Source organism: Aplysia californica, unplaced genomic scaffold (assembly GCF_000002075.1).
Source record: "Aplysia californica isolate F4 #8 unplaced genomic scaffold, AplCal3.0 scaffold01276, whole genome shotgun sequence".
NCBI lineage: Eukaryota > Metazoa > Mollusca > Gastropoda > Aplysiida > Aplysiidae > Aplysia > Aplysia californica.
Window position 1 is genome coordinate 108,899 of NW_004798546.1, and position 17,584 is coordinate 126,482.

At 41.3% G+C, this 17,584-nt stretch overlaps 1 protein-coding gene across 1 annotated transcript in view; it reads right to left on the reverse strand.

Annotated features, from left to right (window-relative positions):
• Positions 1 to 17,584, reverse strand: part of LOC101859067 (cytoplasmic dynein 2 heavy chain 1) — a gene marked incomplete at its 5' end in the record, with an annotated part of 43,239 nt that overhangs the window by 10,936 nt on the left and 14,719 nt on the right. The window contains 16 exon segments of the mRNA XM_013090431.2: positions 266 to 391; positions 1,571 to 1,731; positions 3,235 to 3,439; positions 4,401 to 4,508; positions 4,883 to 5,038; positions 5,430 to 5,708; positions 7,194 to 7,313; positions 7,688 to 7,851; positions 8,142 to 8,265; positions 9,117 to 9,215; positions 12,379 to 12,399; positions 14,353 to 14,604; positions 14,992 to 15,205; positions 16,010 to 16,131; positions 16,796 to 16,919; positions 17,312 to 17,478. Coding sequence (XP_012945885.1) covers positions 266 to 391; positions 1,571 to 1,731; positions 3,235 to 3,439; positions 4,401 to 4,508; positions 4,883 to 5,038; positions 5,430 to 5,708; positions 7,194 to 7,313; positions 7,688 to 7,851; positions 8,142 to 8,265; positions 9,117 to 9,215; positions 12,379 to 12,399; positions 14,353 to 14,604; positions 14,992 to 15,205; positions 16,010 to 16,131; positions 16,796 to 16,919; positions 17,312 to 17,478 — 2,442 coding nt within the window.

Below are 17,584 nucleotides of genomic sequence, written 5' to 3' on the forward strand. Positions count from 1 at the left end.
CTTGAGAGTCAAAGTTGAACCAGGAATCAAACCAGGAGAGTCCAGTGTATCGGCCGACACACTAGGGACAACCACATCAATACTGACACAAACAATAGTGACATTTACATAAGAGTGTCTTTTCAGTGAACTTTCCTTCATTCTGCTTTCTTTTTCTTTATAAACCACTGAGCCCGTTTTTGTAACTTTCGAAATAACCAGCATGGACCTAGTAGAGTTGTTAACTCATACAAAAATAACCACAACACACACAGTGACATCTGACCTTCTCCAGTATAGGCAGCCAGGCAGTGACCAGGTGAAGATTCTTAAGACACAACCAATCTCCATTCTTAGAACACTCCCGCACCAGCTTCATGGCCAGCTCCGACTGACCTTGACCCATGGCCACCTGGAGAGAGAGAGCGAAGGTTAAGATTCACAACTGTTGTGTCATCTACTGTTCAAAGGAACATGTTTACATTTATGTATTCTTTTGCCCCCCTCCCTCCAGTTCTGACCTTCAAGCTCTCCCAACCATGAAATATCAGTAGTTATGCCTTATTGAAAGTGATTTCAATGTGTGAGACAAAGGCTGTATCCAAAGCCCTCAGTAGCATTTTGCAAGGATATGGTTACAGACATAGCCACAGACAAAAGGTTTAACACAAAACAGTAAAATTAACTAGTTCAGGGTTAATACATATGAATATTGATGGTGTTATTTTCTAACTGTGTAACGGAAGGAAATACGTCAACTCATTTTTTCCCCTCCTAACACCATTGCCAATGTTGACCTGTGAGTCCTCAATAAAATTAAGAGACAGCATGCACAACAAATGGTAAAAAAGTACTGAGGGATCAGGTTTTTTGGTGGGGTTTTTTGGGTATGAGTTCTATGGCGCTCACAACTGCATCAGGTCATATGAACATGCGGGACACATAAAACATTTTAAGTTGGCAGGAAATTTTGAATTTTGCCCAGGTGGCGGCCGAAGCCTACTTTTATCGATTTAAGACCACTAAGGGATCTTTATCGTGCACAACTTGCACATAGGACCTCCAAGATTTTTCGCCCTTGTCCGAGAAGGCTAGATGTAGATCTTTCCTACCAGAAGATCAGGGGTGTGGCTGAAAGACGGCAGAAAGGAGGAGCCAAGGAGTAGCAGTAGAAAGACTGCAGAAAGAGTCAGAAGCCAAGAGGAGGGGGCAAAGGAGGTGAGGGGGAGGAGGTAGAAAGTGGAGACGAAATCAGACGACAGAACATTGCTTGAGAGCAGGAAAGGAGGTGAAAGGAGACAATTTTAGAGAAGAAAATTTTTCCGTCGCTACCCGGATTTTAGCCCGGAACCTTTAAATGAGAGGTGAACACCTTAACCTCTAAGCCACGAGAGCCCGCGGCTCAGTTTTTGTCAACTCTCAAGTTTAACATAAAAAAACCCAACTATCTACACCACTAGAGCAATTAACCATCAATATATGACATAAAGTAAAATATATAGCTAAGTCTGTTATACAAGACCACCTGCACTTAACGTAATAAACAAACTCTTCACTTTCCCATTTCAATACAAAAAGAACACGTGCGTACCTGGTGATACCTCTCAAAGCCCACTGTCTCTGTGGCCAGCTCCTGCAGCTCCTGTGAGGGGTCAGCACCGGTGGAGATAACGATGAGAATGGGTTCGGCTGCGATTGACTCTGTGTACAGTTTCTTCAGGTTCACGGATGGAGGAGACAGCTCTTTCATGCCTGAAACACAATCGGGAATGATCTATCAAATGTTGTATATGCAAACACTAGTGAGTGGTTATGTGAAAATAGATGCGTATGTAACTACCCAACAGCAAAATGAAACGTCGGTGGCCTAGTGGTTAGGCTCTCGGACTCGCAACCGTAAGGTCGTGGGTTCGAATCCAGTCAGGGCCCAACGTTGTGTCCTTGGGAAAGACACTTTACACCAATTTTCCTCACTTCACCCAGGTGGGAATGGGTACTTAACTATAGACAGCAAACGATCTTGTCAGTTTGTTAGTGTTTGAGCGCTTAATCAGCTGCTTGCACTGTATGCTTCCCGGGAAGCTGAGAATGTTTCGGAGTGTATGATGGTCTGCTGGAATAAAAATATAGTGTAAAGCACATAGAGCCTGCTGTTGAGTGGGGATATGCGCTATACAAATGCTATTTATTATTTTTATTATTATTATTATTATTCTTAACATAAACAACACCCACCCCCTTCTCGCCTCCTCTCTCTTGCCTTCTAGGCATCAAATCCAAAACAGAATCAAAGTTACCTCACTGGCTACCCCTGCTGAACACCACGTGGACATAGTACTGTTTCTACTGACTACCTTTGCTGCAGCCCCTGCTGTTTTTGAGTTCAGAGATTGGTTGTTTTTTTCGTTATTACCACAGCATATGTGACGTGGATACTGCTTTTAGAAACTACAAACACTTCTGCACCAAAAGAGCGGAAGAAGGGTAGATATGCACTCTGGTGCTCTGAGTGCCAAGTGCTGTTGTGCATAGGACAATGTTTCTGTGTTTATCACTGGAAGGCTAGTTACTGGCTGTAACAAACTGTGACAATTGGACTGACTGTTGCCATCGCTGGTCCTTTTTGTGTTCTCTATGGGAATGTGCCTCAAACAAGAGGAATTTCAGTTGCATACAATTCACATTTGATTTGTGTTCCTGGTCGTAATTTGAGGTCCAACCATTGTTATTGTGGCAATTTACGAATCTATTTTTGTTGTTTTTTAATAATTAGATGAAAGAATATAAAATCGCATTCTGTTTGTTTTCTTACAATCTTAACTATGTCCATAATAAGTGCGCAAAGTTGGGTGACTATATGTTAGTCAGTTTTGTTACAGTGATCATTTGGAAAACAAATTGAAATAGCAGGTACGCAGAGTACGTCAAAGACAAATATGAAGGGTAGCCAGTGAGTTAATGATTTTCTGTTATTTCCCAACAATAATACACATACATACACGTACACCTACCTGGACATGCACATATACACACAAACAACAAGAGGAACAGATATTAATATATAAGACAATATAAGACATAAACAAAAACATATATACATTGTAGTCAACCACTGCCCAACAAGCAAACAACCCCATGCCACAGACCAGCCTGTCTGCCGTATCACCTGTATTGTCACACACACACACACACACACACACACACACACACACACACACACACTACACATACACACACACCAACAGTTGTACTCACCAAGCGCCCGACAAGCAAACAGCCCCATGGCGCTGACCAGCCTGTCTGGCCTGGTTGCCTGAACCACCAAGACCTGCTGGAACAGAGACAAGCGGCGTTCCACAGCCGAGGGAAACTCCTGCTCACACTGACTGCTGCGGGCAAAGTTTGACCACAGGCCGGAGTCCTCCAGGTCTAGTTCTTGGTACAGACGAGGGAAGTTGGTCTGTGAACAGGGGACATGAATTGTGAACAGGGGTCACGAATTGTGAACAGGGAACAACAATTGTATACAAGTCCATAATGGAAAACTAATCATCTTTATTTTTTTGGACATAGTTTTAGTATCATTAGAATATAAAAATATCTCCAGTACAAATGTGGGAAGTTGATCTGGGAACACAGGACATAAACTGTTAACAGGGAACAACAATTGTAGGAACTGACGGTAAATTAATCAGCTTTATTGGACACTGTTTCAGCATTACCAGAAAAAAAAGAACAGTTGAATCTGTTCTAATGGCCACCTGTCCAAGACAATCACCTGTACAAATGAGCACTTCCCACCTTGTGGTTTTTTTTACTACATTATAATGACACTGTCCAAGACATCCTTCTGTTTAAAACAATCGCTTTTTTCCACGGTAATGGACGGCTGTCTTGGACAAATTCATCTGTATCTCTTGGTACAGACGGGGGAAGAGGCATATGAACAGGAAACAACAATTGTAAGAAGTGACAATAAATTATCCTTATTGGACGCACTTTCAGCATTATACGAAGATTTTATAATATTTTTTGTACCAATGCAGGAAGCTGGTGTGTTAACAGGGCACACCAGTTGAACCACTGAGAAGGCAAATTATTTCTGTTGGAAACAGTCCACCAAGAGAAGAGAAAAGCACCATATTTTCTTAAATATCCCACAAAAGGGGAAAACCCACGAAGTAGAAACAATGTATCTATTATGTATTTTATGCCTTTCTATACCATCCCCATACTGTTATAAACCTGTCCCAAATTCTTACAAACATTAACTTTCGTATAAATATTTGTTAATAATGGTTGGAACTATATATGACTCGTGAAAACAAAAATGAACACACTTGCAGAAGAAAACAAATGAACCAAGTACACGAATTAAACTAAAAAGAAAGATCACGAATAAAAGATGAATTTGCGGTTACCTTGAAGGCTGCCATGGCAGACTGTCTTTCCTGGTCCACCCAGGAGGGGAGACGACTGCTGTCTCCCTTCACATCTGCCACTAACATGCCAGAGAAAGCCTCCCACTCCTGCAAGTAAATTGTACGAAACAGATGTCGTTGTGTGATTTGCGTATAATCAAACAAGAGAAAACTCTGCCATTTTGATGGAATATCTCATGGAGGGTTTTGAAGATATTTTTGGCTAAACTGGACTTTCCGTGAAGATTTTATGAGATGGTATTGTGGATTCATAGTTGGATCAATAATAACAATTTTAAGAAAAGTATCCAGACAGTTTTGTAGCAACAGACAAAAATAGAAATATCTGGTACTGTGCATTCATAGTTGGGTCAATTAGAATTTTTTTAGAAGAGTATCCAGACAGTTTTGTAGCAAAAGACAAAAATAGAAATATGTAGAAAAGTTTGGATAAAGCATAAAAAATTAAGGCAACAACTCACGTTCTCAGAGAAGAGATCGGGGCGGTATCCGTGAACCATATGCATGGCAAACATCATGCGGTCAGCCTTGAAGAGTGACCGACAGACGTACTCGTAGACCAGCATCTGAAGCTGGGAGCTCAGTGTCTTGATACGTAGCTCCGTGCCACTGCCATCCTGGAACATCGAGATCACAGCACATCAGTCAGCGGTAGGGAAATCGAGATGGTTTTTGGAAGAGTCTGTACTTGTTTGTTTGTATGTGCATATGAGTGTCTGTCTCTGTGTGTATGTGCACATAGAGGGGGAGTAAGCGAATTTGTAAGTGTGTGTGTGTGGGGGGGGGGAGGGGGGCAGGGAAGGGACGATAAAGTACATATTATACAGTAGACATCTCACATGTTTGTGAGAGACAGACACAGATACAAAGAAAGACAAACACAGACACAAACACATATAAACACATATACACATGTTTGCTTGCATGCACACGCACGCACTCACACACACACACACACCAAGACACACACACATATACACACACATACACATACAGTAGACATCTCACATGTTTATGGAGCAGTGCCCTCTGGAACAGCCTGAGGAAGGCGGCCAGGGAGAACCGGTACATGTTGTTGATCTTAGCCAGGTCAGAGATGACGAAGTACAAGCAGCTGCCGCTCTCCGCCAGGGGGAGGTAAGTGTTGCGCTCCTGGTCCAGAGAGGCCTGCAGGCGCACCGACTCCGTGAGAGACTCTGAGATGGTGATGCTGCTGGCCTTAGTCTGATTGAGAGAGTCCAAGAGTTCTTTGTTCTCCAGAATGTTGCCCTTAGCATTGGCCAGCTCCTGGGGAGGAAAAACACACACACATAAAGGTGTGAGAGACAGGGCATTTCAAAACTTTAAAATAATACAGTAATGCTTGTAGATGTTTTATGCCCTCATCAATATAATCTGTATCATGTAAGACGCAGGCTATATTGACCTTGCTAATCAGGGTCACCACGAGGAAGTGTTAAGGCAAACAAGACAGAGCCCAGTCAGAGATGAGGTGGGAAGAAGGCAGTAGTGATGGATTGGACATACTCTCAGGAAGTCAGGCAGCTGCATAACAAGAAAAGTGTTGGGTTGGAATCCACAGTGTAAAAGATCAAGGGGTAGACCATGTGGAACCTCGACAAGAGTCACAGAAATTGATGTACAGAAAAGTGGGGAGACATGGAATAGCATCAACAAGCTAGCCCAGGATAGGGAAAGGTGGAAAGTGTTTGTTCGTGGCCTATACCTTGATTCAGGGTGAGAAAGACAATGACGATGATGAATCAGGGCCAACCCAGGCAAAATGGGATACAGCATCTAAGTAGACGGATGGAATTACTGAATAAAAAACTTTGCCGCTTGTGAATCAAAGTCATGTTCACTGCACACAACTGTGCAGAGCTGGTGGAGTGTCCTTGACACAGATACAATAAGACGAGCCTAAAAACATTCAGCTGAGTGAAAAGTACCAGCAGGGTATATTTTTGGTCGGATTGTCGATAGATATACTCAACAGTGTGAGGTTATGTCTTTCGTGATACATTGGAACATATGAAATTAAGTATGAATTATGTATACCTCTCACTGGTGTGATACTATGTTCTATTTGACTAGTCATAATGTATGCATTTAAGTAAGCATGATGTATAATCCTCTACTGTAATTAAATATCACAAGGATCGATAAAGCCAAATTTTCTTTACGCCCTTTTCATTTGATAAAACATTTTTATCAATACAATCTATATTATCTGTCCTCTAATTTAAAGGAAAATGGGTATTGTACAGGGTCTTTCCAATGGCCAAACATTGAGACTGACCAATCCTCTACACTGTGACTGACCATCCCCTCATGAAGACCGACGGTCCCTATATAGGGGAGACTGACCATCCCCTCATGGAGACCGACCATCCCTATATAGGGGAGACTGACCATCCCCTCATGGAGACCAATGGTTCCTATATAGGGGAGACTGACCATCCCCTCATGGAGACCGACGGTCCCTATATAGGAGAGACTGACCATCCCCTCATGGAGACCGACGGTCCTTATATAGGGGAGACTGACCATCCCCTCATGGAGACCGACCATCTCTATATAGGGGAGACTGACCATACCCTCATGGAGACCGACGGTCCCTATATAGGGGAGACTGACCATCCCCTCATGGAGACCGACGGTCACTATATAGGGGAGACTGACCATCCCCTCATGGAGACCGACCATCCCTATATAGGGGAGACTGACCATCCCCTCATGAAGACCGACGGTCCTTATATAGGGGAGACTGACCTGAAGCAGACTGGACTCCAGCTTAGCCAGCTGTATCTTGAGATCCTCTTCCTGTTTGAGAAGTTCCGTCTTGCGAACCTCCAGCTCTGGCTTCTCATGCTGTAGGGTGTTAGCTAGAAGCTGTTGGGACAGATACAGTGTAGGGTATAAGTTTGAAGCTAGACTTTGTTTACCATAAAACCGTTTAACATGAAATTGCTGTTAATATGAAAGGAATTCAAATCTTTCCATTGCAACTTCCTTCTGCACGAAATCTACCTAACATGAATTCTCTGGTTCTGAGAAGTTTGTGTTATCAGGGTTTTATTGCTGAAATTTGAAACATCAAATTTGAGCAACTTTCATTGGCATTTCTTTTATCCCTTTCCTACTTGAGAATTGTAATGATAGTGCCAAAATAACCTTCAGCGTCGTTAAAAAAATAGCTTAAGGGGTGTCCCTTGACGTTGGAAACCTCTGACAAAATAACACAACGTGACTTTGCACTGACTGACCTGTCCTGTGAGTCCGGCCCGTGTGGTGGTAAAGTTGACCTCGGTGATGATGGCTGCTGCATCTGGTGGGATCTCGGGGTTCGGGTTCCTTGTGGTCAGAAACAGTCGGAACTCTTCATTGTAGTCAATGGTCTTCTCTCCAATCTGCACCACATAGCGAGGGCCTGGAGCATGGAAATGGGGTATCCTGTTAGGCTACACATTGCATAAAATAGAAAATATTTGAATGTCATAATCATTACCATCATTCTTCTTCCTGTTCTTACTATCATTCTTCTTCTCATTATTATTATCATTCTTCTTCCTGATCTTACTACCATTCTTCTTCTTCTTCTTATTATTATCAATCTTCTTCCTGTTCTTACTATCATTGCTCCTCTCATCAATCTAATTTTTTTTGTTCTTATTATCATTCTTCTTTTTATTATTCATCTCCCTGCTCCTATGCACAAACCTTGAGCAGTGAGGTCACCACGCAGCAGCGGGAACAGCACAGGCTCCACACCATCCACTTCCTGTATGATCAGCGTCTTGCCAAAGCGAACAGCCAGCTCCAGAGCTGTGCTGAAGTTGGCATCCTGAACTCACAGAGCAGATGAAAAAATGTAGTTTTAGACTACTTGTGTATATATGTCGGGCAATCACACACACATACATGATTCAAACACTCACCCTAGCACAAACGTATACACTCTCATATACAGACATCCACAGATTAACAAAAACCACATTAGCATCTGGGGCAAATTGTTAGGCTCTTCACTATTTAATGCATAAGACATAAATTCAATTTCCAGTGGGGAAGTTATTTAATTGTGTATCTTTATCCGTCTGCAGAGATTGTGTATCCTTCTCAGCCTAGGTTGGCCCTGACAGGCAGGGTCAAACAAGCCTGATACTTCAACGTGCCTAATTGTTTGAGGCAGCGTGGTGAAATCAGGCGCTTGTCAAAATAATGAAATCTGAGCAAACGGCATTTTTCAGCCAGTTTGGAAATTTTTTGGGAATTTTTGTTTTTTGGCTCAGTACCTTGTATGTCTGTTCAAAAACACTTCTATGTGTGGATTATATGGAAAAACGCTGATTAAAGGCACAAAAAAATGTAAATTTGCAATTTCCAAGGAGTCTTAAGCTATGGAAGTCATCAAACTTTGGCCGCCATTTTCTTGCCAATTTTACTTCTGAAACCAGGCGACCCCACCTCCTTCAATCGCAAATATCTCGACTTCTATTCAAGATCAATGGATATTTTTTTCATTCAAAGAAAGGTAAATGAACAGCCTTGAAGATGATACCAATATCTCCATATGTCCAAAAATTGACAAGCGCCTGATTCCACTGCATCGTGACGCAAATGATATACTGCCCACACACAAGAACTGATATACAAAACAAGCAAGGTAGAGCCTACAGGTAGACAATACATCACCTGTTGGTTGACAACTTCCAACCGCTGTTCCTTCAGGTGAACTTTGAGCCACTCTGTTGCCCTTGACGATGGGTCCACCAGAAAAGGTCGTAGGGAGCTCTGTGGGAGGCAGGTTAAAATTTTTGTAGAGACATGTAGAACTTCATTCACATGATAAAGACTATTTATGTATGGCAAATGTAGTTTTATTGTGGATACAAAGACGTAGAATAAATATGCACATTACCACAATATGTTCGACAGATGTACACTTAGTTTCATTGTAGATACATAGAAGTACAAATGCACATTAATATAATAAAAACTATTAATACACGGCAGACGTAGTTTTATTGCAGATCCAAAGAAATACATTAACATTATAATGAGTGTTCATGAGCAGCAGATGTAGATTTGCTGTAGAAACAGGCAAGTACATAAGTGACATTAAAATGACAAATTATGTGCTGCAGATGTAGTTTTCTAGATACAGCAAATACATCAAAACCATAATGACTATTTAAGGTAAGGGGAAAAAGTAAGACAGACAGATGAAGGGCAGAGTGATAAATATGTTATATTAAAAAAAAAAAAAAAAAAGAGCTAATCATCTGATTCACAATCTAAGTGCTGTGGAAGAAAAAACTCAATAAAAGGAGTTCAAAAATTAATGGTCACTACACATTTTGAGATCAAATATTTCATCTGTGTACAAGGGTGGGGGGGGGGGGGGGAGGAGGAACAATAAGTAACGAAATCATTTTATTCGTATAGGTTCCCAAGAAATAATAATTCTATAAGATCTCTCAACAATCATTCTATGAAAACCTATGACAGCATAGATAACAAAACCTTCAGGAGCATAAGAAAAACACCTAAAATGACTAAACATCCATAAAACTGACAAGTTGCCCCAACACTAAAGCTGAGTTTTCCCTCCTACAAATTATGTTTGTGATGTAAGACTGTATAAGTATGTTTATGGTGTTCAAGATAATTCTCCAGTCTCGATTCAAACAACAATGTTCACCAGAAGGTAAACTGTTAATCTTAATATGCGTGGTGCATGCAACCTGGTGGTGACTATATATGTGGCAAACATTCTAAGGGGTGGGGTGGGGGTGTGTGTGTGTGGAGGGGGGGGGGGGTGCTGTTGTGCACCGGGTGGATTTAGTTTTAGTAAGAGTTTTACATCCCTTGCGACACAATAAGACTATATACCAGTGTTGAAGATTTTAAGTGTTACAAGAGAGTAACAAAGACAAAAAAAGAAGGAGAGATTAGGACGACAGACAGGGTGGGGTGGTGGGGGGTTACTGTTGTACACAACTTAAGACACAATGTGGCTTTTCCATACATGTAGGATCGGAACATGTAAATTGTCAGGAGTATTTGTATTTGTATCAATGTGATGCTATCTGTATTTAGCACTTTGAAAGCTGAAGAAAGCACACTGTCAATTTCTCCCATGAGGAGATCAACAGAGTATATCTTATCTTATCTTATCTTAATTTAAGATGACGTATTACCCAAGCCAAGCCAAAATACACACAACCTGTTTCCACAAAGACAAATTTTCAGAAATCAGCCTAACACCGATAAATTAAAATTTTCTTCAAGTTCAAATCCAACACCAAGTTTTGTCAAGCCTGCAAACAGCCATCAAACAGATGAACAAAAAAAATAGCAGAGAGACAATCCCCTTGAATGATAAAAGTAAAAGAAAAAACCATGGCATTGACAATAATATGAAAGGAGTTAAATCAGCTCCCAAAAATATACAAAAGAAGAAAAATAAATCCTGCAAAAAAGTACATGTAATTACCACTTTACACACATCTAATAAAACAGTTTGATGACAAACAATGATAGCCTTTTGCTAAGAGTGAACATGAAATACATGTATGCTGAAAATTCAGAAACAAATTCACTCAAACACATAACGTTTGTTCACTTTTTATATATGTCTATCCCAAGATACAATTTAATGGCTAAATTTCTTATGATCACGGAAAAACATCAAAATAGATATCATGGGTTTGTTTCAGTTTAATATCTGACTCGTATACTACAATTGATCTTCTTCTTTGATGTTTTAAACTCCCCCATTGACAAAGTTTACATCATTTAGGTGGTGGACTTCAACTATGCTTGTCAAGGCCAACCCGCGCTGAGAGGGATACATGTCTCAACAGAAATACTGAACGACTGGATAGAATTTCTCACATCTTGGGAATTGAACTAAGGTCCCCTGAGTATGACGACAAAGGTCTAAACCACTACAACAGAGACGCAGGTCACTGTAACACAACTTTTTGACATAACTTGACTGGACTGGAGTTTTCCTCGTCCACCCGAAAAATATTTTCTTTCGCCCAGTATTCTCATAATTTCATTCCCACATTGTTTTCTCTTCAGTCTGATAATAAGCCACAACCAGAAATGTTTCCCCCACCCCCCCAAAAAAAAACCCCAACCCCCCCCCCCAACAAACAATAACCCCCCCCCCAAAATCCCAGTCATAAACATGCATGAAAAAAAAGTTTACCATTAAACTCCGAGACGAACTTATAAAACCACCAGCGTCAAATGATGATGAATATGTGTGGCAGCGTAATGAACTGAGTCGCTTGTCGTGGTTTGATACATGAATTAAGTAGCATCAGGTGAAATATCTTTCTTACAATATACATGCTGGTACAATTATAATCATGGGTACCGTTATCAAAAGAAATGTCTTTCCACAAGTTACACGTTGGCACAATAGATACTAATATTACTGTTTTAGATCAAAAGTTAGACTTTATGTTGATTGAAGTTGGAAAGCATGAAAAAGACATTTTGGAGCAAATCACGGAAAAGTTTAGAAATAAAAATAGAAATGGACTTCCACTCAGTAAAACCTAGATTAGGAAAAAACCCACCTTCATAAGCTTATATTTGGGTCAATTAAAGAATGGGAATTGATAATTGCTAGCTCACATGTATGTATATTTGGAGAAAAAAAAGAGGGGGGGGGTAGATAATATTGAACTTTGCCCAGCATCTGGGAAATGACTAAACGCGACAAGTGACTCGCCAAATTGCGCTGCCTCACAAACAAAACAAAAGGAAACTTCCAAAGCCAACAATCGAAAGCAAGAAGAAGGCAACATAAAAGGTAATGGAGGTGGGTGCAAGGTTGTTTTGTTGTGCTGGGACGTCGTCGTTGTTGGGTTTTGGGGGGTTGGGGGAAGGCAGGACACAGTGAAGGCCACAGCAAATAGTGTACAATAGATCTTACCCCGACAGGAATATCGTGTATCTGGGCATGCGCAGAGAACAAGGACATGTCATATATTTATCATGGGCACACATGATATACAACATACACCCATACAAACAAATAAACAAAGGGTATTTTGTGCAAGCCTCATTGCATTGCTGTGTTTTATCCACCAGTTCTGTCATTAAGCTTGGCGGGGGTGGGAATACAGGGCACAGCATATTATATGTGCATGTATGTCTATCCTATCTAATAAGGGAAGAAGGTCAGAGATGGACATCATAACGCTATCCTACGCTGTAAGGGGGGCAGGGGGGGGGGTCAGAGGTCAGATATACAGGGAGTAGATAAAAGGTCAGGGGACAACATATCTCTTTCCTAACTAGTCAGGTAGAATAAAGATAAGCACATCGACGATCATAGCCAGCTGTTTCCTATTCCTGTAAGACATAGCACTAACCCCACTGAGACCCCCATGATGACCCCGCATCTGTGTACTAATTTAAGTCAAGTCAGTCTGAATAGGAGGGGGGTTCCAAGTTTACTTTCGCCAACATACAAGAAGTCAGTGCTACACAAGATACATTCCTCCAGGAGAACTATGTTAACAAGCATCACATTAGAGGAAAGGACAGAGAAGACAACAGACCAAACTAGAATCTCAACCAACTGACTTTTTAAACGTTTGGCCATGCAACAAAGGGTCAGGGGTTAGAGAAGGCCAGCACTCTTCAAAGATGACATTGATCGGGGTCAATGTCATAGAGAAATGTCATGTCCAGCTCAACAGAGGAGGTCAACAGACTGAAAGGGTTGAAAGGGGATTTTTTTTTTCTCGAAGGGGCGGGCGGAGAGGGGATAGAAATGTTGTGTTGGAAAGTCAGAGGGTGGGAGAAAGTAAGGCAGACACATTGTGCTGCAATTTCAGGTCAAAGGTAAGACATATAGGGAGACAAGCAAAGAGAGTGTTGCACAGAGCTATATGTTTAGTGTTTGTTATGTCTCGTAAACTCCAAGAGAGTGTGCTGGACAAAGCTACTTCCTATACACACCAGTTGGTGCCCCTGCAGGTGTGTATGGCATTTGCTGTATGCTCCTGGGCAATGTGATGTTTGCTACAATATGTTCCAAACCAGTGGTGTTTTCTGTGTGGTGTTTGTTTGCTATATGTTCCAAGATACAGTGGTATTTGTGGTATGTTTTGAGACAGCATGGTGTATAAAGAGTGTTCTGTTTTTTGCGTGTTTCATTGAGTCACGACACATACACCACAAACTTACACAATGCCAACGGCACACTATAGTGCACACAGTATACTCCACTGGTAGTCCAAAGATTAATGAACACATCATCACAAAATCTGTCTATGCCCAGAACAAAAACATCACAGGAATTTGTAACTGGATAGTAACTAATGTTCGAAATGCAGACAACAACAGAAGGAAAATGTTACATTCTGCGATTCTATCTCTTTAATCTTGAGAAATTACGGAGTTATTAAAAAAAAAAAAAAAAAAAAAAAAAGCACATTTGAAGGGAAAAGGTGCTTCTACACCACCAAAAAATTACAAAGACATGTTGGAGGATGGCTAACCTTTTCTTTTTATATGTGGAAAATTACTATATACTATATCTTATCCCATCATAGAAATAAGTGATGCTTTTTATTCATTTACAGAGCACTTACTTCCTTTTGTTTTGAATCTTCATAAATGTAACCGAAACAAGAAATGCCTTTGTGTAGACACAAACAACACAGGTTCAGCATGCCAATCAGAAAGGAGATGTCTGAGGCATAAGTTGTCTGTTTGTTGACACATACACAACAGAGGTACAGCATGCCAGACAGAAGGGAGATGACTGAGTCATCAGATGTCAGACAAAAGGGAGATTACTGAGTTAGATATAGACACACACAACAGAAGTACAGCATGCCAGAGAGAAAGGAGATGACTGCGGTATGACAGATAGGAGAGAAGGGAAATAACCCACCTGTAAGATGACCAAAGCATTCTCCATAGAGAGATCGTCTGAGGGCAGCCCCTCCCCCTTCCAGATGAGCTGCTCACTCTCCGTAGACAGGAAGCGTCTCAAGTCGAAGCGGTCGACGCCGATGGTATCTCGCCACTGTCGCAGATAGTCCCTCCTCTGGTCCTCAGGCGCGGCCGACAGATAGGCAATGAAGGCGGCCGCCAGGAGAGCACGTTTGGGCAGGGTTTGGAGCTCAGCAGACAGCTCACCAACCTGGTGGGAACACACAGAGGGATGAAACAGATGTGAATGTTTTACATCCCTATGAACAACACTTAGACCAGGCCTTCCAGCAGACTTTAGTACCTAGGAAAGTTGTAGGCTGGCACACATACACACACACATTCATATATATATGTATATATATATACATACACACACACACACACACACACATGCATGCACAAACACACACTCACACATATACACACAAGCATGTGTGCAAGCGCACACACACATCTGACAATGTACACAAATAACTGTACATACTTGTTTGTTCTAGGGCTGGTATCCTCTTCTCCACTCCTTGCCCCCCCCCCCTCCCCCATACATACAAACACAAGCACAGATCTCGGCATGAACACCCCAACCAACACATGCCTGTTGGTTCCAGCGCTGGTATTCTCCCTCCAATTTCGACACAAGAGTTTCTGCCGCATCGATGGTCTCATTCTCTTTGTCTAGCTTGATCTTCAGCTCTGCCGCTTCCTTCGTCAAGTTCTCAAAGCGAGTACGCAGTTGTGCCACTTTACGATCCACTTCCCCAAGGGCCTGGCTCAACTTTGCCATGCGAGACTCAGCCTTCTCTAAGTTTCTGTAACAGACAGTAGAAAGAAATCAAAACAAATTCCTATTTCTATGGTATGATGACTGCAGTTACAACATATTACGTTAGTCTAGCTTGACTGACCCAAATTGAGGATGCAGTGGGTTGTGACAGTTGTATTTTACCGTTCCTGCTACAAAATTGGTCAGAAAGATAAATTTTATTGAAGTATGATTATCTTTTTCTTTGCTTAAAAGGATATAAGTTACTTTTACTTTTTTCATCCTCTGTTGCCATTGAGTGTTAAGGGAAGATGCAGTTTCTATGGTGGGCCAAGAGTGCAGCTGCTCAGAAGGACAACTTTTCTATAGATGAGATTATCTTTTTCTTTGCTCAGAAGGATAATTTTCCTAAAAATATACTTGCATACACAACATGTTAACTGCCACATAACTTTAGGAACAACATGACAACTGGCATATTATATAACAATAGACACACGTAACATATATTTAGTGACAGACATGCTCAGCACGAGAGCTGCCACATCTAATTTCAGATACACTTACGATACGACAGCTGCCACATTCAGTGACAGACATGCACAGCATGTCAGCTGTCAAATCTAACGACAGACACGTGTATGATACATTTAAGGACAGTCATGCACAGCGTGACAGCTGCCACATCTAATGACAGACACACGTATGATATGACAGCTTCCACATTTAATGGTAGACACGTGTGTGACAGCTGCTAAATTTAGTGACATATACACAACATGACAGCTGTCACATTTAGGGACACATGCACTACATGATATCTGCCACATATTCTGACACATGCTCTAACCTTCTGAGATCATTCTGTTCCTGCTCCAAGGGCTCTATCTTCTCCAGGACATAAGAGTACTGGACGTTGGCTCGAACCCATGCTGCTAGGGGCTCAGCTGCCTGTGATGCTCGCTTGGCACTCTATACAGACATGGACACAAACACAAGAAATATCAGTAACTGAGAAAGATGTCAAAATGAATAACCAAAGCTAATAGATTAGTGCATCATGGATCAATAAAACACAAGAAGTAGTAAAGAATGAGAACACCCTTCTATGAATGCTATCGTTATGGTATTGTCTCTTAATTTTTGTTGTTTGTATTTTCAATTAATAGAAAATTTAAAACTTGAACTATAGCCCTGCAACTACTAGGAGAAAAATGTTGGAAACCAGATTGTCTTGACGTCTGTTAAATCTGCAAGCAGCTTGGGTGAGTCTGAGGTAGCATTATTGAGTGTTGTGTGAAATATGAGGGTTTTTAAATTGATTGTCATGTCATGTATTTAAAAGAAAGGTATCCTCCTTTTTTGGCAAGCCTGAGTTTTTCCCTGACTTTGGTGAATGCTATTTCAACGCTTTTTTCCTTCTTTCAATATAATAGAATTGGTGTGAAGAGAAGCACATCAGTATAATAGAGTCAGTATATTATAAAAGTCGCATCAATTTTTCACCAGGAAGTGACGATGACAATAGTAAGTCGAGGATACTGACAGGAAGTAGAAGAATCATACCACACCCTACTCATATTCCTTTAAGTCTCTCCCAAGAGAACAGAATCCCAGACATGACTTAATGAGTTACCTTTGGATCAAAAGAATCTTTGTTCTTCTTTAGCAACTCTTCCACACTCTTCCTGATCTCTGGTGAAATTTTCCTGGCATCGAAAGTCTGGATCTCCTCCTTCACTCCTCTCTTTGCCAAGAAACTGAAAGAATGAAAGGACAGAGAGATACATTTTTATTTTTGTGCACGGTAACAGTCTTCCTCTTTCCCTCTCTCTCTCTCTCAGTACATTATTGCTTCTCCCACTCCTGGCATGTGGGTGGTTGGCAGGTATTCTGGTATGATTTGCTCGTTCTTTCCAATCAAATATCTATCATCCTTATCTACTCAGAGCTTATACTCGTAAGAGATAGAGCGCAATATAAATGTAATTTATTATCATATAATCTATTATTATCTCTGCTTCTTATTTTTAAAATATATTACTCTTTAGTGATGCTCCTAATTTTCAGCCCTTAATGACTTGTTTGCGTTGCAACTGCTGTAAAACTCCATGAGAAAGTCTCCCCCCCACAGACAGATCAAGGTACTCACCTTTTCATGCTGACCCAGGAGGTGTCAAAGATCCCCATCAGCCTCAGAACACCCTCCAAGATGTCCCGGATCACGTCAGGTGGCGCTCGCAGTGCTCGAATCTCAGAGAGCGACTCTGTCTTAATGCTACCCACGGCGCGGCGGGCTTCCTGGACTAGTGGCTCCACCTGGTGATCACAAATAAAGTGACAAGGGGGTGTGTGTGTGTGTGGGGGGGGGGGGGGGGGGGGAGGTATAATCATATATATCGCTACTTTCAGAAAAACATCGAAT